Raw genomic sequence first — 22531 nt, forward strand, 5'->3', positions numbered from 1 at the left:
GGGAAGCACGCAGGGAGCCCCCTCCCTGCGCGATGCTTCCCCATGCCGCCGGAATGCTGCGATCATGTTTGATCGCAGTGTGCCGAAGGTTAATGTACCAGGAGCGGTCCGTGACCACTCCTGGCACATAGTGCCGGATGTCAGCTGTGATAGTCAGCTGACACCCGGCAGCGCTCCCCCCTTGAGCGCGGCTGATCGCGTTAGACGTACTATCCCGTCGGTGCTCATACGGGCCCATACCACCTCGACGGGATAGTACGTCCAATGTCAGAAAGGGGTTAAAAATACTGAGGCAAAATACTGACCAAATACTGACATGTGAATAAGGCTAAGTTAAAGTCATCTCCAGTTTCCTGCAGTGTGGCAATTTCTAAAGAATCCTGGACAGTTCTTATAATTGAGTATCTACAGACAATATTTCAATTCCCAGTGATGCAATAGTTTTCACCTCTCAAAGAAAACCAGGTCAAAAGTGACCAGTTTTTGCTCTTACTTTATTCCCACTGTTCCCTTGAGTATTCAGTCTTTGTGGGTTTATATATAATTAATTTTACCATCCAGCTACAGAGAAATGGATTTATTTATTTATTTTTTTTATTATTTCCTGCAAATTTTTATGGTCTTTACAAGGGGGCGTGGCTCTACGGTGACAATGCAGAGCAGCCTAAAGACACGCCCCAGAGGATCCTGTAAGCCACGCCCCCTAGGCAAAGACTATAAAGCATTTGAACTATGTAAAAAGAGCTATAACAGAAACAAAGAGACAAAAAATACTTGGTGGGAGAAGACAAGTAAGAAGAGATCACGTGAAGCATGTACAGGACATGATCTAAAGGCATCTATTTAACTGAGTAGATGAGGATAACGTAAAGGCTATCGAAATTGCAGCATCAGTGGCTTTACATTAAACAGTGAGTAAATTACAAACATAAGAATAAAAAAAAAAGTTTAAAAAGTTATGTGCACACTGAGTATTTATTCCGAATTTTCAGAGCAAAAGCGCAATGTTTTTGAGATACGGAAAGTTTACTCTTAATTTCAGTTCCAAAAAAAAAAAAAAAAAAAATCTTAAAAAAAAAACCTCTGTGCACATAACTCAAGTTAGAATCCGCCAATAAGATATTAGAGAATAGATTTTAGAACCCAGATAAGCATTTTGGGTAAGCATTGACATACAAAAGCAAATTTTAGGCCATTGAAGGCCAACTCTGATGCCTAAAATGGACACGGTTCAAAATTGTGCTATTTAGATGTGTATTCAAACTGGCGTTTCAAGCTCAAATTTTCAGACAAGATGAAGACTACAAATTCATTCTCAACTGGTTAGATGTTAAATGACAATTTGTCCCCCTGAGGGCAATATAATGTAGGGACAGAGATCCCGATTCCAGAGATGTGTCACTTAATGGCTTTCTTGCTGTAGTTTTGGATAACAGATGTCTCAGCTGCAGCTCTGCTAGTCTTCTCAATGATGAGCTCTGTCTATCCGCCATCTTTATCAACACACTATTGGTCAGAAGCTTTATGTCTACACTGTGCATAATCAATGTTGCCAGTGGGGGTTAGACAGAGCTCATCAATGAGAAGACTAGCAGAGCTGCAGCAGAGAAAATGGAGTTTATCAAAACTACAGAAACAAGCCGAGTAAATGACATTGCACTGGAATCAATAGCTCTCAGTCTGAGAAGTATAACCTGATGACAGAATACATTTAAGATGGCCAATGACTGTATTCCGGCTGACCACGCTGTTGTGGCTTTTCTTTAGCGGATATTATTTATGAAGTCACAAAAGCAATTTCTTACTAAGCAGATACCGTATTTTATTTTTGATGCATGTATCAATTGATATGAAGGGGGACGACAATGAAATTTTAATTTTTCCACAATGCAAATGGGGATCAGCTGACCAATTTGTATGGGAGCCTCCTGATAGGTGGTACTTTAAGGAGATAACCAACCATCAAATGGTGTCTAGCAGTGGCTTCCTACCCTTTTCCAACCAAGAACACATGCACACTTTACAGTTCCAACAAGGTCCTGAAGACATCTTTTCCGTAATTTGGTAAATTATAAATTGTTGAATCCACACCCAAAAATAATGAAAAAAAAAACATCATTAGGTGTAGCCGAGTACCCATATAGCCTACTCTTGTGGATTCTAGGATATTCCCTGGACTAAATTCTATACATCAAATTCTATTGCCTTATCTTCAGAAGCAGGATTTCGAGAAACACAGATGTAGAATTATAAAGCATTTTTTGGGAAAAACAAAAAACAACCAAACACTCACATAAATTTGGAGTTTTTGTAAGGAACGACTTATTGTAGATGTGTGAACATTGACTCCCATCAAAGAAGCGGCATTCTGAAGGTCTTTCAGAGTCGTCAATGGCTGCAGCGAGAAATCCTCAACTAACCTCCTGCGTACTTGGCTGCACAGCTTAGGAGGGCGACCTGACCTCGGTAGAGTCTCTGTAGTGTGGTGGGTCTTCCATTTGACAACGATACTGCGCACTGTGCTTACGGGGAGAGTCAGTGCCTTTGAAATTTTTTTATACCCTTCTCCAGCTTTGTAGAGCGCTACAACTCTGTCCCGCACGTCTTTAGAAAGCTGCTTGTTCTTCATGTTGCTTTTGATGACCACCAAGGAACAGTACCCGAGGCTTATCTACAAGTTAAACAAACTTTAATTACACAGCGAAGAATATGGGTTGATTTCTAGAAAAAAAAGAGAGAAAGGTCTCTTATTTAAGGTGCCTGTACCTTCTACAATACTGATGGCAATGTCCAATAACTGCCCCTATATCAGAGCTTGTGTTGGCTTAAAGTGACCCACTTGCCCGAGAACGCTTTCAGTCCTAAAAAAAGACTTATAAAAGGTCAGCCATTTTTATCTGTCGTGAGCCAGCTATTTGCAGGTCGCAATGCCGTGAGCACTTGTATGGCCAGATCAGAGGCGTACACAGCCATTTGTTCATTATGCAAGCATTTTAGCTGGGTCAATACGAAGCTAAACCCATTCCATAACATCTCTGATGGATGTGTTGGCAACCCACAGCTGATTGATGAAAGTGAAAAAAAAAAAATGATAATTTTAAACACGGCACTGGCACCCAACATAAACCTTTCATGAGTTAAGTCTACCTCTCCTGCAAGGCTGTAGAACAAAAGCGACAATACGTAAGCAGATGTTGGTGGGACAACACTCAAGCCTTGGACCCTACCAAAGTATCGGAAGTCTTTTCTAGGATCACGTAAGTGTTTGAAAGCCGAGCATCAACAAACAATGTCTGAAACAAAGTTCAGCATCTACCCATCACCTTCATTTTTGGAACCAATCATCTAAAAAGGTATTGGAAAACCATTTACAGGATATATACAGCTTGTACCGATAGTCTGTATCTTCTGGTGGCCAAGTTACGAGGCTTGTGAACATGAGCAAGTCAAAAACGGTAAAAGATGTATGGAAATGGACATCATGAATGCTCACGGTGCCACAGAATCTACAAAAAAAATTAAAAAACAGTGCTGTAAATGAAAGCTATCCTGGTTACACAACCCACAAGTTGACCAGAAGTGCTCGATCTAAGTAGCTTTATACATGTATGGTACATGGCAATCTTTGACCATGTCGTGCTGAAGTCGAGCTGTCCAGATCGTCATCGATTCTAACTGAAAAGTCTTCGAAAGGATATTGTAAATCCTAATGGAGAACTTGAACTTTGTAGAAATATTTAGTACTTAAAGCTATTTTTTTCAACAGTGTAAGTCTACAATAGCTTCTCATCTAGACCTGACCGGAAGTTGGTGGCTTGACAAAGACCTATCTAATAAAGTTAGAACGTATCCATCTCCCTTTATTACGTGACACATTAATAAAGACAAAGCTTTTTTGCTACCGTGGATGCAGTTATTGCTCTCTCTGTAAGTGATGGAAGAAACAAAGCCGGAGAAGGGTACGAGAAAATTCCAAAGTGTTGGTCCACCACCAAGGTGCACTGTTGTTCTGGCTGCTTGCAGACAATCACAATCGTTAACTGTGGGACTGTTGGGTCTTCATCAGCTCAACAATAGACATTTGGATGTATTGTAGACTTCGATACATCATTTGTGAGGTTTTCGTTTTAAGTAATCTTTAGTCTTGTATTTCTTTTTTAACTGGTGGATTTTGCACCAAATCAGTCAATATGGGGTACAATGTTTGATGAATTGGCACAAATCAAATGATGATTATTCTTTTGGCTCTTTTGCACCTTTTTAGTGTAAATTAACAAAAAAAATTATTTGATCCTCTAAATAATCTTTAAAATGTCAGGTACAAAAAAAGAAAGTTGGACAGATTTTTATTCTTCACTAAGGTTCTGGAGTATAAATGAGCATAAATATTAATAAAAAGAGTCCAAAATGATGAACATCTGAATACCAAAACCACACACATAATGGCAAGTTAAATAAAAAAAAAACAAAAAACAAACAGAAGAGACCAAGTAAAGATAACTTTAAAAGGGCACAAAGTAAATAATAATTAAAAGTGTCTGTTAGAACCATTTTTATTGCAGAAAAAGGGTGCAAACACAATAAATCAGACCCTATGTTTCTTCTTCTTCATGGTGCTCGGCATCCTAAAAATGGATTACCGTATTGGTTTTGGAAAATCAGTTTCTAAAGACTATTGAGGAATTCTGAGTTATGAGAGTAGTCATCAATTTTATATACTCATCTCTTAAGGCCACCATGCACATTAGATAAAAGATGTCCAAATCCAACAATTTCACAAGGATTGGCCTGTCATTTGATGTGTATGGAGGCCCCCAGACTCTCACCGACAAATGAGATTGAGGAAAATTAGCATTGAACAGTTGAACTTTAGCTTTCTTTTCGGGAAGATAAGCCTAGTTTTTGAATGAACATCCAACGGAGACAAGCATTCTTGTGTATGGGGGAGTAAGGAAAGCTGTGGTGTGAACATCTCAGTGCTTTGTCAGAGTATTTCGTCCAGAAGCTGCTTGACCTGGTCTTCAAATGTAGAAATCTTGGCCCGAAGTTAGGAGAGAGCAGAAATGTTGAAATCAGTGCCATAGGTTAGGAGCAAAAGGCTCCCTATAGGGAGGGAGTACAATATCAGTGTTAGAGAAGCTATGCCGACGGGAACCTGTTCATAAACATAGGACATCGTAGATCAGATTTATGGACCAGCACAGTTAACAGACCCACCAACAGCACAGCTAAGCTGGAGAGAGGTCACAGGAGTCGCTTGTGTGCTAGAATCAGTGGCCATAGTCCGGCACAGGTAATAGAGGAAGACGATCAAGCTTCATTGTAGAAGCGGGGAAAGCTTGTGGGTCTAGGGACACTAGGATGTTACATCTATTTGAGCCCTAATATAACCTGGAGTTGTGAATAAATCGGCACCAGGGCTGACACCAAATTACTTGCAGGTAAAGACCTATTCACATTTCATAAAGTGAAGACATATCGCAAAGATATGTCATGACTTTAGGATCGGTGGAGGACCGACCAACGATCTTTATTTATGGTGTAGATTTGTGTTCCCTTCACTGGCACATTTCCATCCACCCTCCACAGAACGGCACTATATGGGTAAATGTGGCCACAGATCCCTGTGCGGGGAGGTGGCCGGGAAACCTGCTGCGCAGAAAAAGAGAGAAGGGGACAGATCACTTCATCCCTTTACGAGATGGGAACACCCTTGAACACCCAAAACGTTGCTGGTTATTCACATCGGGAAATGGTGGTCTGACTCCGCACCACCAATTAGCCTCATATGAAGGTCCCCTTATGTCTCACTCACATCTTTGCTTTTTGTGTAGCATTTAAGAATGGAAACTGAAGCGTGATATGGGGGACACACAAGGCGCAGGTCAGAAATGTCTGAGTGGGGAGTAATACAAGCTGTAAAAAAAAAATAAAGAAAATGAAGAACTTCTGCGAAGACCTAAAAAACAGCCAAAAATGTAGAAATAAAGAAAAAGTAAAACCAACTCATCCAAAACGTAGCTTTCAGGGGTTATTCCTCCCCTGAGATTGGGGCTTGGCATTCCTGAATGGAGTAGAGATATGCAAGCTCATCCTCCACTCCATTTATTGTCAACGTGACTATAGAAGAAAGTCAAATACAGTACTTAGCTATTTCAGGCTGTCCCACAGACAATGAATGGAGCAGAAGAGGAGCATCACACCTCCGCTGCATGCAGGATGCTCTAGGGGTTCTAGAGTCCTAATCTTAAGATTGTCATCCCCTCTCCTACAGCCAGGCACATATGGAAGAGGGCCCCTGTGCAAAAATAGTATATGGGCCCTTTGTAGTCAACTAATGGGTTTGTAACAGAAGCCGCTGTCGAACCTGAAGTGGACACGCTACCTCTTGAGCCCCTTTGGCAACTGCACATGTTGCACCACAAAAACTTTTGCTGCCAATTTTTTTTTTTTTTTCCACACAGTATATGAGGAATTATGCTTGTTTGTTTCGGGCGGGAGACCGATGCGGTCTGGTAAAAGGCTCTACGGAAATCCGGGTAGCACGTCAAAAGAAAAAAAAAAAAAACGGACCATGTTTCATTAGTGATTTTCATCAGAGTTTGCCCAAGTGTACGTGGGATAAAAAAAAAAAACCTTGATTATGGCCCCATAAGATGCTCCATAAAGATATTTGCCCCATATAGTGCTGCACAAACGTTTATTATGGCCCCATACAGACACTTGCCCCATATAATGCTGCACAAACGTTATGGCCCCATAAGATGCTCCATAGAGACACTGCGATAAAAAAACAAAAAAAAAACACATACCTCTCCGTCGCTCAGGCCCCCGGCACTTTCAATATGCACCTTTCCTCGTTCCAGCCGCCGCTCCGTCTTCAGCACTGACGTTCAGGCAGAGGGCGCGCACTAGCCACGTCACCACGCCCTCTGACCTGAGCGTCACTGCAGAAGAACCTGAAGACGGAGTGGCGCCGGAACGAGCAGCAGGTGAATATCGTGCAGCGCTCCCCATTATACACACCTGCTCCTGGCACGGTGCAGTCCCCGCTTCCCGGGCGCCGCAGCTTCTTCCTGTACTGAGCGGTCACCGTTACCGCTCATTACAGTAGTTAAAATGCGGCTCCACCTCTATGGGAGGTGGAGCCGCATATTCATTACTGTAATGAGCGGTACCATGCGACCGCTCAGTACAGGAAGAAGCTGCCGGCTCCGGGGAGCCAGGGACCTGCAGTGACCAAGCCAGGAGCAGGTGAGTATAATTAGACAGCCCCCGCTCCCCCTCCCCTGCCGACCCCTGGGTATGACTCGAGTATAAGCCGAGAGGGGGACTTTCAGCCCCCAAAAAATGGTACTTAAAAAAAGTGTGAAAGAACTGAAATTATGTCTTATATTCTAGGTTCTTCAAAGTAGCCACCTTTTGCTTTGATGACTGCTTTGCACACTCTTTGAGATACTGATACTGAATTGAGATACTGATTTGGCTTTTATCCCAAAGTCATCTTGCACGACTCGTTAAAGGGTTGATTGTGACTTGCAGGATCGCTACTTCCAACAGTTGGCGCTATAGAGTTTAAGTCCTCTTTTTCTCTTTCCTAGAGGAGCGTTGCACGGCGAATAAGCCTCCTTACCTTGACAAGCCAGAGATGGTATGTCACTCTCCATAAGGAGAAATGATACCCCTTAGACCCCAGTCCAGAGCCTCTCACCTAGCCAAATCAGTTCTCATGCTTCGCACTGACGAGGGCCAACAGCCCGAAACACCGTGTCTGCGAATTGAGATACTGATTTGGCTTTTATCCTAAGTCATCTTGCACGACTTGTTAAAGGGTTGATTGTGACTTGTAGGATCGCTACTTCCAACAGGTGGCGCTATAGAGTTTAAGTCCTCTTTTTCTCAGAAGAGGCAATTTGCATATTGCACACTCTTGGCATTCTCTTGATGAGCTTCAAGAGGTAGTCACCGGGAATGGTTTTCACTTCACAGGTGTGCCCTGTCAGGTTTAATAAGTGGGATTTCTTGCCCTATAAATGGTGTTGGGACCATCAGTTGTGTTGAGCAGAAGTCTGGTGGATACACAGCTGATAGTCCTACTGAATAGACTGTTAGAATTTGTATTATGGCAAGAAAAAAGCAGCTAAGTAAAGAAAAACGAGTGGGCATCATTACTTTAAAAAATGAAGGTCAGTCAGTCGGAAAAATTTGGAAAACTTTGAAAGTGTCCCCAAGTGCGGTGGCAAAAACCATCAAGCGCTACAAAGAAACTGGCTCACATGAGGACCGCCCCAGGAAAGGAAGACCAAGAGTCACCTCTGCTTCTGAGGATAAGTTTATCCGAGTCACCAGTATCAGAAATCGCAGGTTAACAGCAGCTCAGATTAGAGATCAGGTCAATGCCACACAGAGTTCTAGCAGCAGGCACATCTCTACAACAACTGTTAAGAGGAGACTTTGTGCAGCAGGCCTTCATGGTAAAATAGCTGCTAGGAAACCACTGCTAAGGACAGGCAACAAACAGAAGAGACTTGTTTGGGCTAAAGAACACAAGGAATGGACATTAGACCAGTGGAAATCTGTGCTTTGGTCTGATGAGTCCAAATTTGAGATCTTTGGTTCCGACCACCGTGTCTTTGTGCGACGCAGAAAAGGTGAACGGATGGACTCTACATGCCTGGTTCCCACCGTGAAGCATGGAGGAGGAGGTGTGATGGTGTGGGGGTGCTTTGCTGGTGACACTGTTGGGGATTTATTCAAAATTGAAGGCATACTGAACCAGCATGGCTACCACAGGATCTTGCAGTGGCATGCTATTCCATCCGGTTTGCGTTTAGTTGGACCATCATTTATTTTTCAACAGGACAATGACCCCAAACACACCTCCAGGCTGTGTAAGGGCTATTTGACCAAGAAGGAGAGTGATGGGGTGCTACGCCAGATGACCTGGCCTCCACAGTCACCAGACCTGAACCCAATCGAGATGGTTTGGGGTGAGCTGGACCGCAGAGTGAAGGCAAAAGGGCCAACAAGTGCTAAGCATCTCTGGGAACTCCTTCAAGATTGTTGGAAGACCATTCCCGGTGACTACCTCTTGAAGCTCATCAAGAGAATGCCAAGAGTGTGCAAAGCAGTCATCAAAGCAAAAGGTGGCTACTTTGAAGAACCTAGAATATAAGACATAATAAAACAGTGTGAAACAACTGAAATTAAGTATATAATTCCACATGTGTTAATTCATAGTTTTCATGCCTTCAGTGTGAATGTACAATTTTCATAGTCATGAAAATACAGAAAAATCTTTAAATGAGAAGGTGTGTCCAAACTTTTGGTCTGTACTGTACATCAATAACATTGATACTTACCTTATGATTTATTGTGGAGCCACAGACGTAGCCGTGAACAGTCAGTATTTCTACTAACTGATTAGGATAGCTAATATAAAGTAGGAATCTCCAATTTAGGAGTCTGATTGCAAACAAAATAAACAATACAGGATCACTCTAGCAAATTTTAACGTTATTGACTTTTTTAATTGAGAGTCAATAAAAGTCATGTTTTATCACATCTCTTAACATGGGGTCCATTTACCAGTTTGAGTAATTTGCTGTAAATTATTTTTTTCACAGACCTATATACTTGCATTTCCGATTTTGTTCGACCCTCGTATCAAAATCAGATATGTCTCTGTGATTTTAAGAGGATCACTTGGTCCATGAAATATCGCAGACATGTCAATGACCCTTTTTAACCCCTTCCTGACATCCGACGTACTATCCCGTCGAGGTGGGGTGGGCCCGTATGACCGCCGACGGGATAATACGTCATAGCCGATCGGCCGCGCTCACGGGGGGAGCGCGGCCGATCGCGGCCGGGTGTCGGCTGCATATCGCAGCTGACATCCGGCACTATGTGCCAGGAGCGGTCACGGACCGCCCCCGGCACATTAACCCCCGGCACACCGCGATCAAACATGATCGCGATGTGCCGGCGATGCAGGGAAGCATCGCGCAGGGAGAGGGCTCCCTGCGGGCTTCCCTGAGCCCCCCGCAGCAACGCGATGTGATCGCGTTGCTGCGAGGGTCTTACCTCCCTCCCTGCCTGCTCCAGACCCGGATCCAAGATGGCCGCGGATCCGGGTCCTGCAGGGAGGGAGGTGGCTTCACAGAAGCCTGCTCAGAGCAGGCACTGTGAAGCAGCCTGCACTTGTCGCAGATCGGTGATCTGTCAGAGTGCTATGCAAACTGGCAGATCACCGATCTGTATTGTCCCCCCCTGGGGCAAAGTAAAAAAGTAAAAAAAAAAATTTCCAAATGTGTAAAAAATAATAAAAAAAAATATTCCAAAATAATGAAAAAAAAAAAAAATATTATTCCCATAAATACATTTCTTTATCTAAATAAAAAAAAAAAAACAATAAAAGTACACATATTTAGTATCGCCACGTCCGTAACGACCCAACCTATAAAACTGCCCCACTAGTTAACCCCTTCAGTAAACACCGTAAGAAAAAAAAAAAAAAAACGAGGCAAAAAACAACGCTTTATTACCATACCGCCGAACAAAAAGTGGAATAACACGCGATCAAAAAGACTGATATAAATATCCATGGTACCGCTGAAAACGTCATCTTGTCCCGCAAAAAACAAGCCGCCATACAGCATCATCAGCAAAAAAATAAAAAAGTTATAGTCCTGAGAATAAAGCGATACCAAAATAATTATTTTTTCTATAAAATAGTTTTTATCGTATAAAAGCGCCAAAACATAAAAAAAATGATATAAATGAGATATCGCTGTAATCGTACTGACCCGACGAATAAAACTGCTTTATCAATTTTACCAAACCCGGAACGGTATAAACGCCTCTCCCAAAAGAAATTCATGAATAGCAGGTTTTTGGTCATTCTGCCTCACAAAAATCGGAATAAAAAGCGATCAAAAATGGTCACGTGTCCGAAAATGTTACCAATAAAAACGTCAACTCGTCCCGCAAAAAACAAGACCTCACATGACTCTGTGGAGCAAATGTGGAAAAATTATAGGTCTCAAAAGGTGGAGACGCAAAAACTTTTTTGCTATAAAAAGCGTCGCTGGTTTCACACTTCCGTTTTTGTCTGCAGCGTTTTTTGCACAAAAAAACGCATGCGTTTTTTCCCTATATTTAACATTGAAAACGCATGCGGTTTTTTTGTACGCGTTTGGTCGCGTTTTCAAACGCATGCGGTTTTTTTCTGCATGCGTTCATTTTCAGAAATACAACCTGCAGTATTTTCTTGCGTTTTTAAGCACATGCGTTTGTTTGCGTTAAAAACGCATGCATTTTTATCGAAAAAAAACAGAAAACACACTGAAAAGCCACCCACCACCATCAAGGTGATAAAGGGATCCAAACCCTAACCCTAACTCTACCCCTAACCTCACCCCTAACCGTTTAATGAACATTTTCTGACAGTCATAGTGCCACGTATTTCAGTGCCACGTATTTCAGTGCCACGTATTTCAGTGCCATGTATTTCAGTGCCACGTGTTTCAGTGCCACGTATTTCAGTGCCACGTTTTCACGTATTTCAGTGCCACATATTTTAGTACCACGTATTTCAGTTGCACGTATTTCAGTTGCACGTATTTCAGTGCCACGTATTTCAGTGCCACGTATTTCAGTGCCACGTATTTCAGTGCCACGTATTTAAGTGCCACGTATCACATATTTCAGTGCCACGTATTTCAGTGCCACGTATTTCAGTGCCACGTATTTCAGTGCCACGTATTTCAGTGCCACGTATTTCAGTGCCACGTATCACGTATTTCAGTGCCACGTATTTCAGTGCCACGTATTTCAGTGCCACGTATTTCAGTGCCACGTATTTAAGTGCCACGTATCACGTATTTCAGTGCCACGTATTTCAGTGCCACGTATTTCAGTGCCACGTATTTCAGTGCCACGTATTTCAGTGCCACGTATTTCAGTCACGTTTAGGGTTAGGGTTAGGGGTAGGGTTAGGGTTAGGGCTAGGGTTGGAGGTAAAGTTAGGGTTGGGGCTAAAGTTAGGGTTGGGGCTAAAGTTAGGGTTAGGGTTTGGATTACATTTACGTTTGGATTAGGGTTGGGATTAGAATTATGGGTGTGTCAGGGCTAGGGGTGTGGTTAGGGTTACCGTTGGGATTAGGGTTAGGGGTGTGTTTGGGTTAGGGTTTCAGGTAGAATTGGGGGGTTTCCACTGTCCAGGCACATCAGGGGCTCTCCAAGCGCGACATGGCGTCCAATCTCAATTCCAGCCAATTCTGCGTTGAAAAAGTAAAACAGTGCTCCTTCCCTTCCGAGCTCTCCCGTGCGCCCAAAAAGGGGTTTACCCCAACATATGTGTTATCAGCGTACTCGGGACAAATTGATCAACAACTTCTGGGGTCCAAGTTCTCTTGTTATCCTTAGGAAAATAAAAATTTGGGGGGCTAAAAATCATTTTTGTGGGAAAAAAAAGATGTTTTATTTTCACGGCTCTGCATTATAAACTGTAGTGAAACACTTGGGGGTTCAAAGTTCTCACAACACATCTAGATAAGTTCCTTGGGAGGTCTAGTTTCCAATATGGGGTCACTTGTGGGGGGTTTGTACTGTTTGGGTACATCAGGGGCTCTGCAAATGCAACGTGACGGCTGCTGACCAATCCATTTAAGTCTGCATTCCAAATGGCGCTCCTTCCCTTCCGAGCTCTGTCATGCGCCCAAACAGTGGTTCCCCCCCACATATGGGGTATCAGCGTACTCAGGACAAATTGGAAAACAAATTTTGGGGTCCAATTTATTCTGTTACCCTTGTAAAAATACAAAGCTGGGGGCTAAAAAATCATTTTTGAGAAAAAAAAAAAAAATTATTTTCACGGCTCTGCGTTATAATCTGTAGTGAAACACTTGGGGGTTCAAAGCTCTCAAAACACATCTAGATAAGTTCCTTAGGGGGTCTACTTTCCAAAATGGTGTCACTTGTAGGGAGTTTCAATGTTTAGGCACATCAGGGGCTCTCCAAACGCAACATGGCGTCCCATCTCAATTCCAGTCAATTTTGCATTGAAAAGTCAAATGGCGCTCCTTCCCTTCCAAGCTCTGCCATGCGCCCAAACAATGGTTTACACCCACATATGGGGTATCAGCGTACTCAGGACAAATTGCACAACATTTTTTGGGGTCCAATTTCTTCTCTTACCCTTGGGAAAATAAAAAATTGGGGGCGAAAAGATCATTTTTGTGAAAAAATATGATTTTTTATTTTTACGGCTCTGCATTATAAACTTCTGTGAAGCACTTGGTGGGTCAAAGTGCTCACCACACATCTAGATAAGTTCCTTAGGGGGTCTACTTTCCAAAATGGTGTCACTTGTAGGGAGTTTCAATGTTTAGGCACATCAGGGGCTCTCCAAACGCAACATGGCGTCCCATCTCAATTCCAGTCAATTTTGCATTGAAAAGTCAAATGGCGCTCCTTCCCTTCCAAGCTCTGCCATGCGCCTAAACAATGGTTTACACCCACATATGGGGTATCATCGTACTCAGGACAAATTGTACAACAACTTTGGGGGTCCATTTTCTCCTGTTACCCTTGGTAAAATAAAACAAATTGGAGCTGAAATAAATTTTGTGTGAAAAAAAGTTAAATGTTCATTTTTATTTAAACATTCCAAAAATTCCTGTGAAACACCTGAAGGGTTAATAAACTTCTTGAATGTGGTTTTGAGCACCTTGAGGGGTGCAGTTTTTAGAATGGTGTCACACTTGAGTATTTTCTATCATATAGACCCCTCAAAATGACTTCAAATGAGATGTGGTCCCTAAAAAAAAATGGTGTTGTAAAAATGAGAAATTGCTGGTCAACTTTTAACCCTTATAACTCCGTCACAAAAAAAAATTTTGGTTCCAAAATTGTACTGATGTAAAGTAGACATGTGGGAAATGTTACTTATTAAGTATTTTGCATGACATATGTCTGTGATTTAAGGGCACAAAAATTCAAAGTTGGAAAATTGCAAAATTTTCAAAATTTTCGCCAAATTTCCATTTTTTTCACAAATAAACGCAAGTTATATCGAATAAATTTTACCTTTAACATGAAGTACAATATGTCACGAGAAAACAATGTCAGAATCGCCAAGATCCGTCAAAGCGTTCCAGAGTTATAGCCTCATAAAGGGACAGTGGTCAGAATTGTAAAAATTGGCCCGGTCATTAACGTGCAAACCACCCTTGGGGGTGAAGGGGTTAATAATATAGGTACGAGCGATATCTGTGAAAAATACAGATTGAACTTTTAAGGGAAAAAATGGGAGTCTGAATGAGGCTGAAGTTGCAAGCTGCTAGCGGGAATGTCACAGACGTCATGACAGTTCAGTCCGGCTGTACACGGAGCCTCAGTGACCGTAGGTATCTCGATGACGTCACCTCCAGTCACTGAGGCTGCGCTCGCAGCAGTTCATTCCCCAGTGGTTCTCAGCCTGGACGGTCGCATCTTGGCACCGTCCAGGATGAAAACTGTTTTTCTCCCATAGATTAGGGACATAATGACAGACAGGTATGGTATATTGTTGTTTTATTATTTTTGGTTTATTACAGGAGATCGAGGGTTTCGTTGGAATTAGGCAAGGTCGTAAGTATGGTTTAATTGAGATTATTAAAGGCGTCTGTGTCATTTTATCAAATAAAGGACTTTATTCTGACTGTGTCTTTATTTATAATACAACTATAGGATTAGTAATGGATAGGTGTCTTATAGATGCCTCTCCGTTACTAAGCCGTGGGCTTGATGTCACCTGACAATACAAAGGTGACATCAACCCCACAAATATGAACCCCACTTGCCACCACTACAGGGCAAGTGGGAAGAGCCGGCAAAGCATCAGAATTGGCGCTTCTAATAGATGCGCCTTTTCTGGGCAGCTGAAGGCTGCTATTTTTAGGATGGGGCGGGGCCAAATATCCATGGCCCCTTACCAGCCTGAGAATACCAGCCCCCAGCTGTCTGCTTTAGCAAGGTTGGTTGTCAAAAAATAGGGGGGACCCCAGGCCGTTTTTTTTAAATTATTTATTTAAATAATTAAATAATATGGCGTGGGACCCCTCTATTCTTGATAACTAGCCTTGCTAAAGCTGAGGGATGTAGCCTCCAGCTGTGAGTTTTGCCTAGCTGGTTAACAAAAATACAGGGGAACACACGTCGTTTTTTTTTATTATTATTATTTACAGCGCAGAAGCGGCTGATGAATACTCCCATCCGTCTCCCATCCAAACTGTAAAGCGCTGCGGAATATGTTGGCGCTATATAAAGATTATTATTATTATTATCCGTCGCTCCTGCTGTCACTGTCATTAGCAGCAGCAGCAGGTGTTGGATGATGCGAGCAGTTATCCCATCAGCTGATAACAGTGACCGGAGGTAAAATTTATACCTCCGATCACAGTTGAGCGGAGCTTTGTCTTTTTACTTTTTGTTCCCACGGCTCTCTCACCGGCGGGGATTATTTCACTACCGATCAGAAGCGGTGTTTGCCGAACCTGAACAGTAACACGGACTTCCTGGTGAAGTCCATGCGCAAACAGTAGGTGTTTGGTACGGTTGCCGAACTTTACTGTACGGGTTCGCCCATCTCTACTGTTTACATCCAATCTTGAACATATATGCAAATGACACAGGCACAAGGCTCGTTGCACAGGGCCGAGCGTTGCAGGTGATGTAACCTGCCACCATTTCTTTTCATAATGGACTTTACACCGTGTTCCAACTTATTATGCAAATGCTACTTTTATTCCGATTTTCCTAAATGGTGGATGCAAATGTGTCTGTACAAATGTTCAATTCACCCGTTAGAGGATAAATCACATTTTATTTGACAAACCTCCCAAAGATAACAGGATTTTTATCAAAGCAAAAAAAAAAAACCTCAAAATGTGTTGTTCCTAATTATTCTGCACAGCGGAGTTGTAAAGAACTGAAAATGGTCATTTGTTGAATTTTCAGCGTTAAGCGGTCACATTTACTGAATCAAAAACATCTTAACAGGTTTCATGTTAACATAGGAGCCCTTCTTTGATATCACCTTCACAATTCTTGCATCCATTGAACTTGTGAGTTTTTGCAGAGTTTCTGCTTGTATTTCTTGGCATAAAGTCAGAATAGCCTCCCAGAGCTGCTGTTTTGATGTGAACTGCCTCCCACCCTCATAGATCTTTTGCTTGATGATACTCCAAAGGATCTCTATAGGGTTGAGGTCAGGGGAAGATGGTGGCCACACCATGAGTTTATCTCCTTTTTGCCCAGAGCAGCCAATGACTTGGAGGTTTCCTTGCAGAATGAGATGGGGCATTATCATGCATGAAGATGATTTTGGATGGCATCGTTCTTTGTTTTGTACCATGGAAGAAAGTTGTCAGTCAGTAACGCTATATACATTGCCAAGGTCATTTTCACACTTTCAGGGATCCTAAAGGTGCCAACCAGCTGTTTCCCCATGGTTCTGGCCCTAAACATGACTCCAAAACATCACAGCATGGATGGAACATGGTGACCATCCAACTATCCACTACTCCATTAATCTGGACCATCCAGGGTTGAGACACACCCCCCCATAAACAAGGCTGTTCTTGGCCACATTCACACATTTAGCATTTTACCTCGGTATTTGTAAACCAATATCAGGAGTGGGTAAAAAATACAGAAGTGGTGACGTATTTCTACTATACATTTCCTCTGATTGAAAATCAGGATTGGAACACTTAAAAATACTGATATAACATTCTGACCAAATATTTAACGTGTGAACGTGGCTATTAAATTAGTAGTCATGTACGTCTCGGCCTACAGCAACTGTTTCTGCTTGTGAGCACTGTTTAGGAGTAGCCGAATAGTAGGTTTATGCACAACTGCAAGCCTCTAGGATCCTACACCTTGAGATTCCCGAAAATTCAAAGCCACCGGCAGCTTCAAATACCTGTTTGCTGGTTTGTAATGGTAATTTAGCAGCTGCTCTCTTAGGGTACCGTTACACTAAACGACTTACCAACGATCACGACCGCTGTGCTCTGCTTTACGGCCGGCCGGCGCTGCCACATTCAGTGCAGGGAAGCCGCCGGCGGGGGACGTGACAGACATCAGAAGGTGAGTATGTAGTGTTTTTTTTTTACTTTTACAATGGTAACCAGGGTAAATATCGGGTTACTAAGCACGGCCCTGCGCTTAGTAACCCGATATTTACCCTGGTTACAAGTGAACACATCGCTGGATCGGTGTCACACACACCGATCCAGCGATGACAGCGAGTGATCAGCGACGAAATAAAGTTCTGGACTTCTAGCTCCGACCAGCGATATCACAGCGGGATCCAGATCGCTGCTGCGTGTCAAACACAACGAGATCGCTATCCAGGACGCTGCAACGTCACGGATCGTCGTCGTTCTCGCTGCAAAGTCGCTAAGTGTGAAGGTACCTTTAATCTGACAAATTTGTCTGGCAGAAACCTTCCTTATTATGCCTTTATCAGCACAAACCCATCAGTTCTCTGCATCAACCAGAAATCTCTTCACAGTACAATGATCTTGCCTAATTATAAATGAAATATCGAATGTTTTCATACCTTGCTTATGCTTTTTGACAGCAGATAGATCATTTTTCTTTCCCATGTGGTCAGTTTTATAATTTTGAACATCCTTCTTAGGGCTCTTTCAGACGTCAGTGTGTCCGGCACGTGTGGTGACAGTTTTCACACGTACTGGAGGCACTTACACAAGTAGACCCATTCAAGTGAATGGGTCTGTGAACATGTCAATGTGTTTCCATGGACCATGTGTCTGTGGGCAAAATACGCCATGTCCACTTTTTTAACAGCCGCACGGGCCCCAAAACGGCCCACACACGCGCACACTCATGATACACAGACGACATCAGTGTGTCATGTACCAGAGCCTGGGAATCAGCACTCTACCCCGGCGCCGGGTGCTGAAGACCGCTCCCATCATTCTCCCCAGCACTGCTGGCGATCAGCACTAGCAGGGGACAATGTTGAAAGTTGTATTCAACTGATAACAGCGACAGCAGGTGGTGACTGATGGGAGTATTCATTAGCCGCCGCCTGTGCTATAAATAAATTAAAAAGGAAAAAAAAAACAAAAACAAGCAAAACTGACAGCTATCAGCTTCAGCAAGGCTTGTTATGAAGAATAGAAGGATCTACATACCGTATTTTTTAATAATTAAATAAATGATTTTAAAAAACAGCGTGGGAACCCCCACACTTTGACAACCAGCCAAGCTAAAGCAGACAACTGGGGGCTGGTATTCTCAGGCTGGTAAGGGGCCATGGATATTGACCTCCCGCAGCCACCCAGACAAGGCACATCTATCAGATGTACCAACTTCGGCGTTTTGCCCCGCTCTTTCCATTTGCCCTGTAGCGGTGGCAAGTATCAGGATGTGTGAAAGAGTCCTTAAGTAGTTTTCCTATAATTGAGCTCACCTAATTATCTCAGGTGTTTGAGATAGATTTCAGTGATCCAAGGAGCCTGAGGCACCAACTAACCATGAGTTTATTGGAAAAATAAAACAAAAAAAATCACATCTTTATGATACTTAAATCCAATTTGCATAATAATTTAGAACGCGAGGTGGGTGGCCGTATGAATACACCAGTTACATGTGAGCCACGCCTGGTGCCCAGTTTCAGACGGCATGTGTGAATGAATGAATGAATGAATGAATGAATGAATGAAGTTGTTCCTGAGAGTTCTAATTCCCTAATGAACAAACAGTTACTGTAAGAAATAAATATCCATTTTTTGGCAAAGTCGGGTAACAACAACATGACTGCCGTTAAAGGGACTACCTGTCTCTGATCACTCCTGCATCCGAAGAGAGATCTGCAGACTTGCGATCATGAGCGACAGGTATTGGGCATCTGCTTTATTCTAATGAAAAGGACAGGTGCGTGTTACCTGCCACCTATGCACATGAGCCAGCAGATATATGTGGATGCGATGGCACAAGTCCAGCTATACCCGATGTGGAAGTAGGCAAAACCGGAATACCCCTTTAAAGGACGTGTCCTGACGGACACTGCATCTGTGATCCTTCTGCATGAGCCACAGTGGAAAACACAGAAAAGGATCCTGTCTCTGGGGATTGGGGGTGACCATGTGTTCCCTCTACCAATTAGGGCAGGTAGTAGCCACAGGACCCCTATAATCATCTCTCTGCTTGGGGAACCTACAAAAGTATAGGGGGACGGGACAACGTATTCACAGCGCGCATGTACATGACTGAAGACCCCTGATCCTGCTATGAGGCACTATAGAGAGGTATTATAACTTGGTGCATCTGTTACTATTCGTAGGAGAGTGGTCCGTCTGCTGGAACTCAAACACCCCTCCCCCGATCCTGAGATCATGGCTTTGGAACGCAGGTATCAGGCTCCACGATAAAAAGAGTGAAGGCAGTCCGCTGCTTCGTTTGGTTTCCAGAGTTTCGATTCCCAAAGACTATTCACAAAAGTTGTCCCCTATCCCTAATATTCTGATCACTGGTAAAGAGAGGGGGTCAGTCTGCTGTAGCCTCCCCCAATCCTGGGATCATGGCTTTGGAACGCAAGTATCAGGCTCCACAATAAAAACAGTGGAGGCAGATCGCTGCTTCGTTTGGTCTCCAGAGCTCCGATTCCTAAAGACTATTCACAAAAGTTACCCCTATCCATAATATTCTGACCACTGGTGAAGAGAGGGGGTCAGTCGCTGCAACCCCCTCCAATTCCCAATCCTAAGATCATGGCTTAGGCTGCTTTCACACATCAGGTTTTTTGTTTCAGGCACAATCTGGCAATTTTAGAAAAAAACGGATAAACTGAAAAATCTCTCTCCCCCCCCCTCCAGGAAGTCCAAAATACATGCGCAGTAAAAAATGCCGGATCCAGCTAAAAAACGGATCCGGTGCATCAGTTTTTCACACCGGATCCGTTTTTTAGCAAATTTGCCGGATTTAGCCTGAAACAAAAAACCTGATATGTGAAAGGAGCAAGAGCGAGATTTTTCCCATGCCAGAATCAAAAACAAAGCTTCTGGGCATGCTCAGTGTACAAAAAATGGATTCGGTAGCCGGAACCGTTCATACACACATCCGTTCCATGTGTTTATTGCCGCAAACGTCCCTTCAGGCTTTTTCGCCGCACAGAAAAAACGTTGCAGTAGACTTTTTTGTGTCCGGCAAAAAAGCCTGAAGGGACGGATCCGGCACAAATCGGATGAAACGCATGTCCTTCAGGGACAATCCGGCGCTAATACAACTCTATGGGAAAAAAACGGATCCGGCGTAAAAAAAAAAAAACGGATCCGTTTTTTTTCAAAAACTGCTGGATTGTGCCTGAAACAAAAAACCTGATGTGTGAAAGCAGCCTTAGGAAGGCATCAGGCTCCACAGTAAAAAGAGTGGAGGCAGTCCGCTGCTTCGTTTGGTTTCCAGAGTTCCGATTCCCAAAGACTATTCACAAAAGTTGTCCCCTATCCCTAATATTCTGATCACTGGTGAAGACTGCAGGGCTGTGGAGTCGGTAAGCCACAGTTGCGACTCCGACTCCTGGATTTTATCAGGCTCCGACATAAATGGCCAATTCGTAACAATAAATTTACTGTTGTAAAATAATAACATCGTGCTTATTCAGTTTCTCACCATCATATAAGTAATCAGACCACTTAGAGCAAAAACTATATTTATTAGAATACAATTAGAATATAGCAAATAACTTTTCTAAACTCTTGTAAGTAAATATGCAATAAACACTGTTGTGTAGTTAATAAGAAATCTATAAATTTGTCCTCAGAAAAAGTATTGCCTCTGTCAGATCCTCCTTCATGGATGCCCTCAAATCTGATCTAATTATTTTGAGAGCAGAGAACAACCTCTCTACACTAACTTGGGTTGGTGGCAAAGCAGTAACCACTCGGGCATCATCTCTGACAATGTCAGGATACAGAGGAATCGCTTGTTGCACTGTTATTTTTGATGAACAGTCAAATTTCTCAATTTCTTTTAGTGCACATGAAAAATTCTGCTGAAATGTACTGGCTGTGTTTGATGGGGATGACTCTTCTTCTATGCGGGAACGCTTTGCACGGTCCTTGTGATCCAAATATTTTTCGGAATTAAATTCTTCATCAGTTGATGAGGGTGAAGATGTGGCAGGACGACCAAATTCTTCTTGTTCCTCCTGACAGTTCTGCCACTCTTTCATCCTTACTGCTATTTCAAACAGAGCTTCTTTTCCTTTAGTTAGCTGTTGATCATCTAGAAGAATCCGATGCATTGGGTCTACATAAACAACTGCTAAAAGAATGTTATTTTGTAATAGTAGCTCCTCTCTCCGTTTCATTGATGTAGCAATGCCACTTGCAATTAACCCTCCTCTTTGGGACAGGCGAAACATCAGGTTCTTCCACTCCTTTAAGAAAATACCTGGAGTTAAGTCCTCTGCTTGTAATTTTTTAGTCACTGTAAATGGGTGCTCTAGCAATTTTTCCAGCTCAGTCACCTGATTCCACTGACTTTCATTTAGCGTCAGTTGAGGGTTAGCCATGTCTACAAGAAAGGTTTTCAGTTCAACCAAGCGCTGAATCATTAAGTAAGTACTGCCCCATCGTGTGGCTTGATCAATAATTGCCCCTTTTCCAGCACGTCTCTTCAAAATTGAGACAACTTTAGGGGTTCTGGCCTCAGTAGCCAATTTTCTCACCTTGCCAATCAGGGCAGCAGCATGTCCTTCTTGCAGACTGTCTCTTATAGCCAGCTGTAGCGTATGCACAACACAGCGCATGTGATGAATGAAAGAACGTATTGACACAGTTTCAACAAGATCATCTAAACTATCATGTTGCTGTTCATCTGAAGCAACTTCAGTTTGCTCCTCAGTTACAATACTGTGTTCCTCTATTTCAAACATTTCTGTGTCTGTGGACCCAGAATGTTCTTCCAGCTGCTGGTCACCATCATTACTCTCATTCATTAGCTTAATAGTACTTATCATATTTGAAGCATTGTCAGTTACGACAGAAAGAACTTGCTCTTTTTTAAGTTGATAGTCTTGCAGAACCTTCCACCAAGACCTGGAGAAACTCACTGGTGTGATGAGCTTTGGTGTCTTTTACTGCCAATGTCTTGGTAATTATTTCATTTTTGTCACAAACAAATCGGACATTGATGGCAAAATAGTTCACTCTGTGACGTGTGCAGGCATCCATTTTAAGAAACAGAAAGCGTCCCTTGAGAGTTTTTTTAAGTTCTTCCTTTTGTTTAAAAGCTTCTTCGATTACTAATTTTCTAATACTCTATCTCTCCAGAGAAACACCAAGCTTGCGGGCCATTTCCCCATTCAGACACATAAAAGCTGGTCGTGAAAATAATGAAATAGGCACACTATCCTTTACAACAAGCTCTATGATCTGTTTTTTAAATGTATCTACTGTCATTGTCACAGTAACTTTGTCACTGACAATATCTTGCAAGTGATGGCTGC

General features: G+C 42.7%; 1 protein-coding gene across 3 annotated transcripts in view; it reads right to left on the reverse strand.

The window, feature by feature from the left end:
- The window catches only part of LOC143774549 (triacylglycerol hydrolase DDHD2-like), an 89488-nt gene that overhangs the window by 60618 nt on the left and 6339 nt on the right, over positions 1-22531 (reverse strand). Inside the window, exons 1-2 of one of the 3 annotated variants that reach the window (XM_077262252.1) lie at positions 2767-2843; positions 2294-2671 (exon numbers count right to left, since the gene is read on the reverse strand). The exons of 1 other annotated variant lie outside the window; for it this stretch is intronic. In XM_077262252.1, coding sequence (XP_077118367.1) covers positions 2294-2629 — 336 coding nt within the window. In that variant the 5' untranslated portion in view covers positions 2630-2671; positions 2767-2843. Of the gene's footprint in view, positions 1-2293; positions 2672-2766; positions 2844-22531 lie in introns of those variants that run through there. One more of the 3 variants, XM_077262251.1, reaches the window with a different exon arrangement.

Source organism: Ranitomeya variabilis, chromosome 5, assembly GCF_051348905.1.
Source record: "Ranitomeya variabilis isolate aRanVar5 chromosome 5, aRanVar5.hap1, whole genome shotgun sequence".
NCBI classification, from domain to species: domain Eukaryota; kingdom Metazoa; phylum Chordata; class Amphibia; order Anura; family Dendrobatidae; genus Ranitomeya; species Ranitomeya variabilis.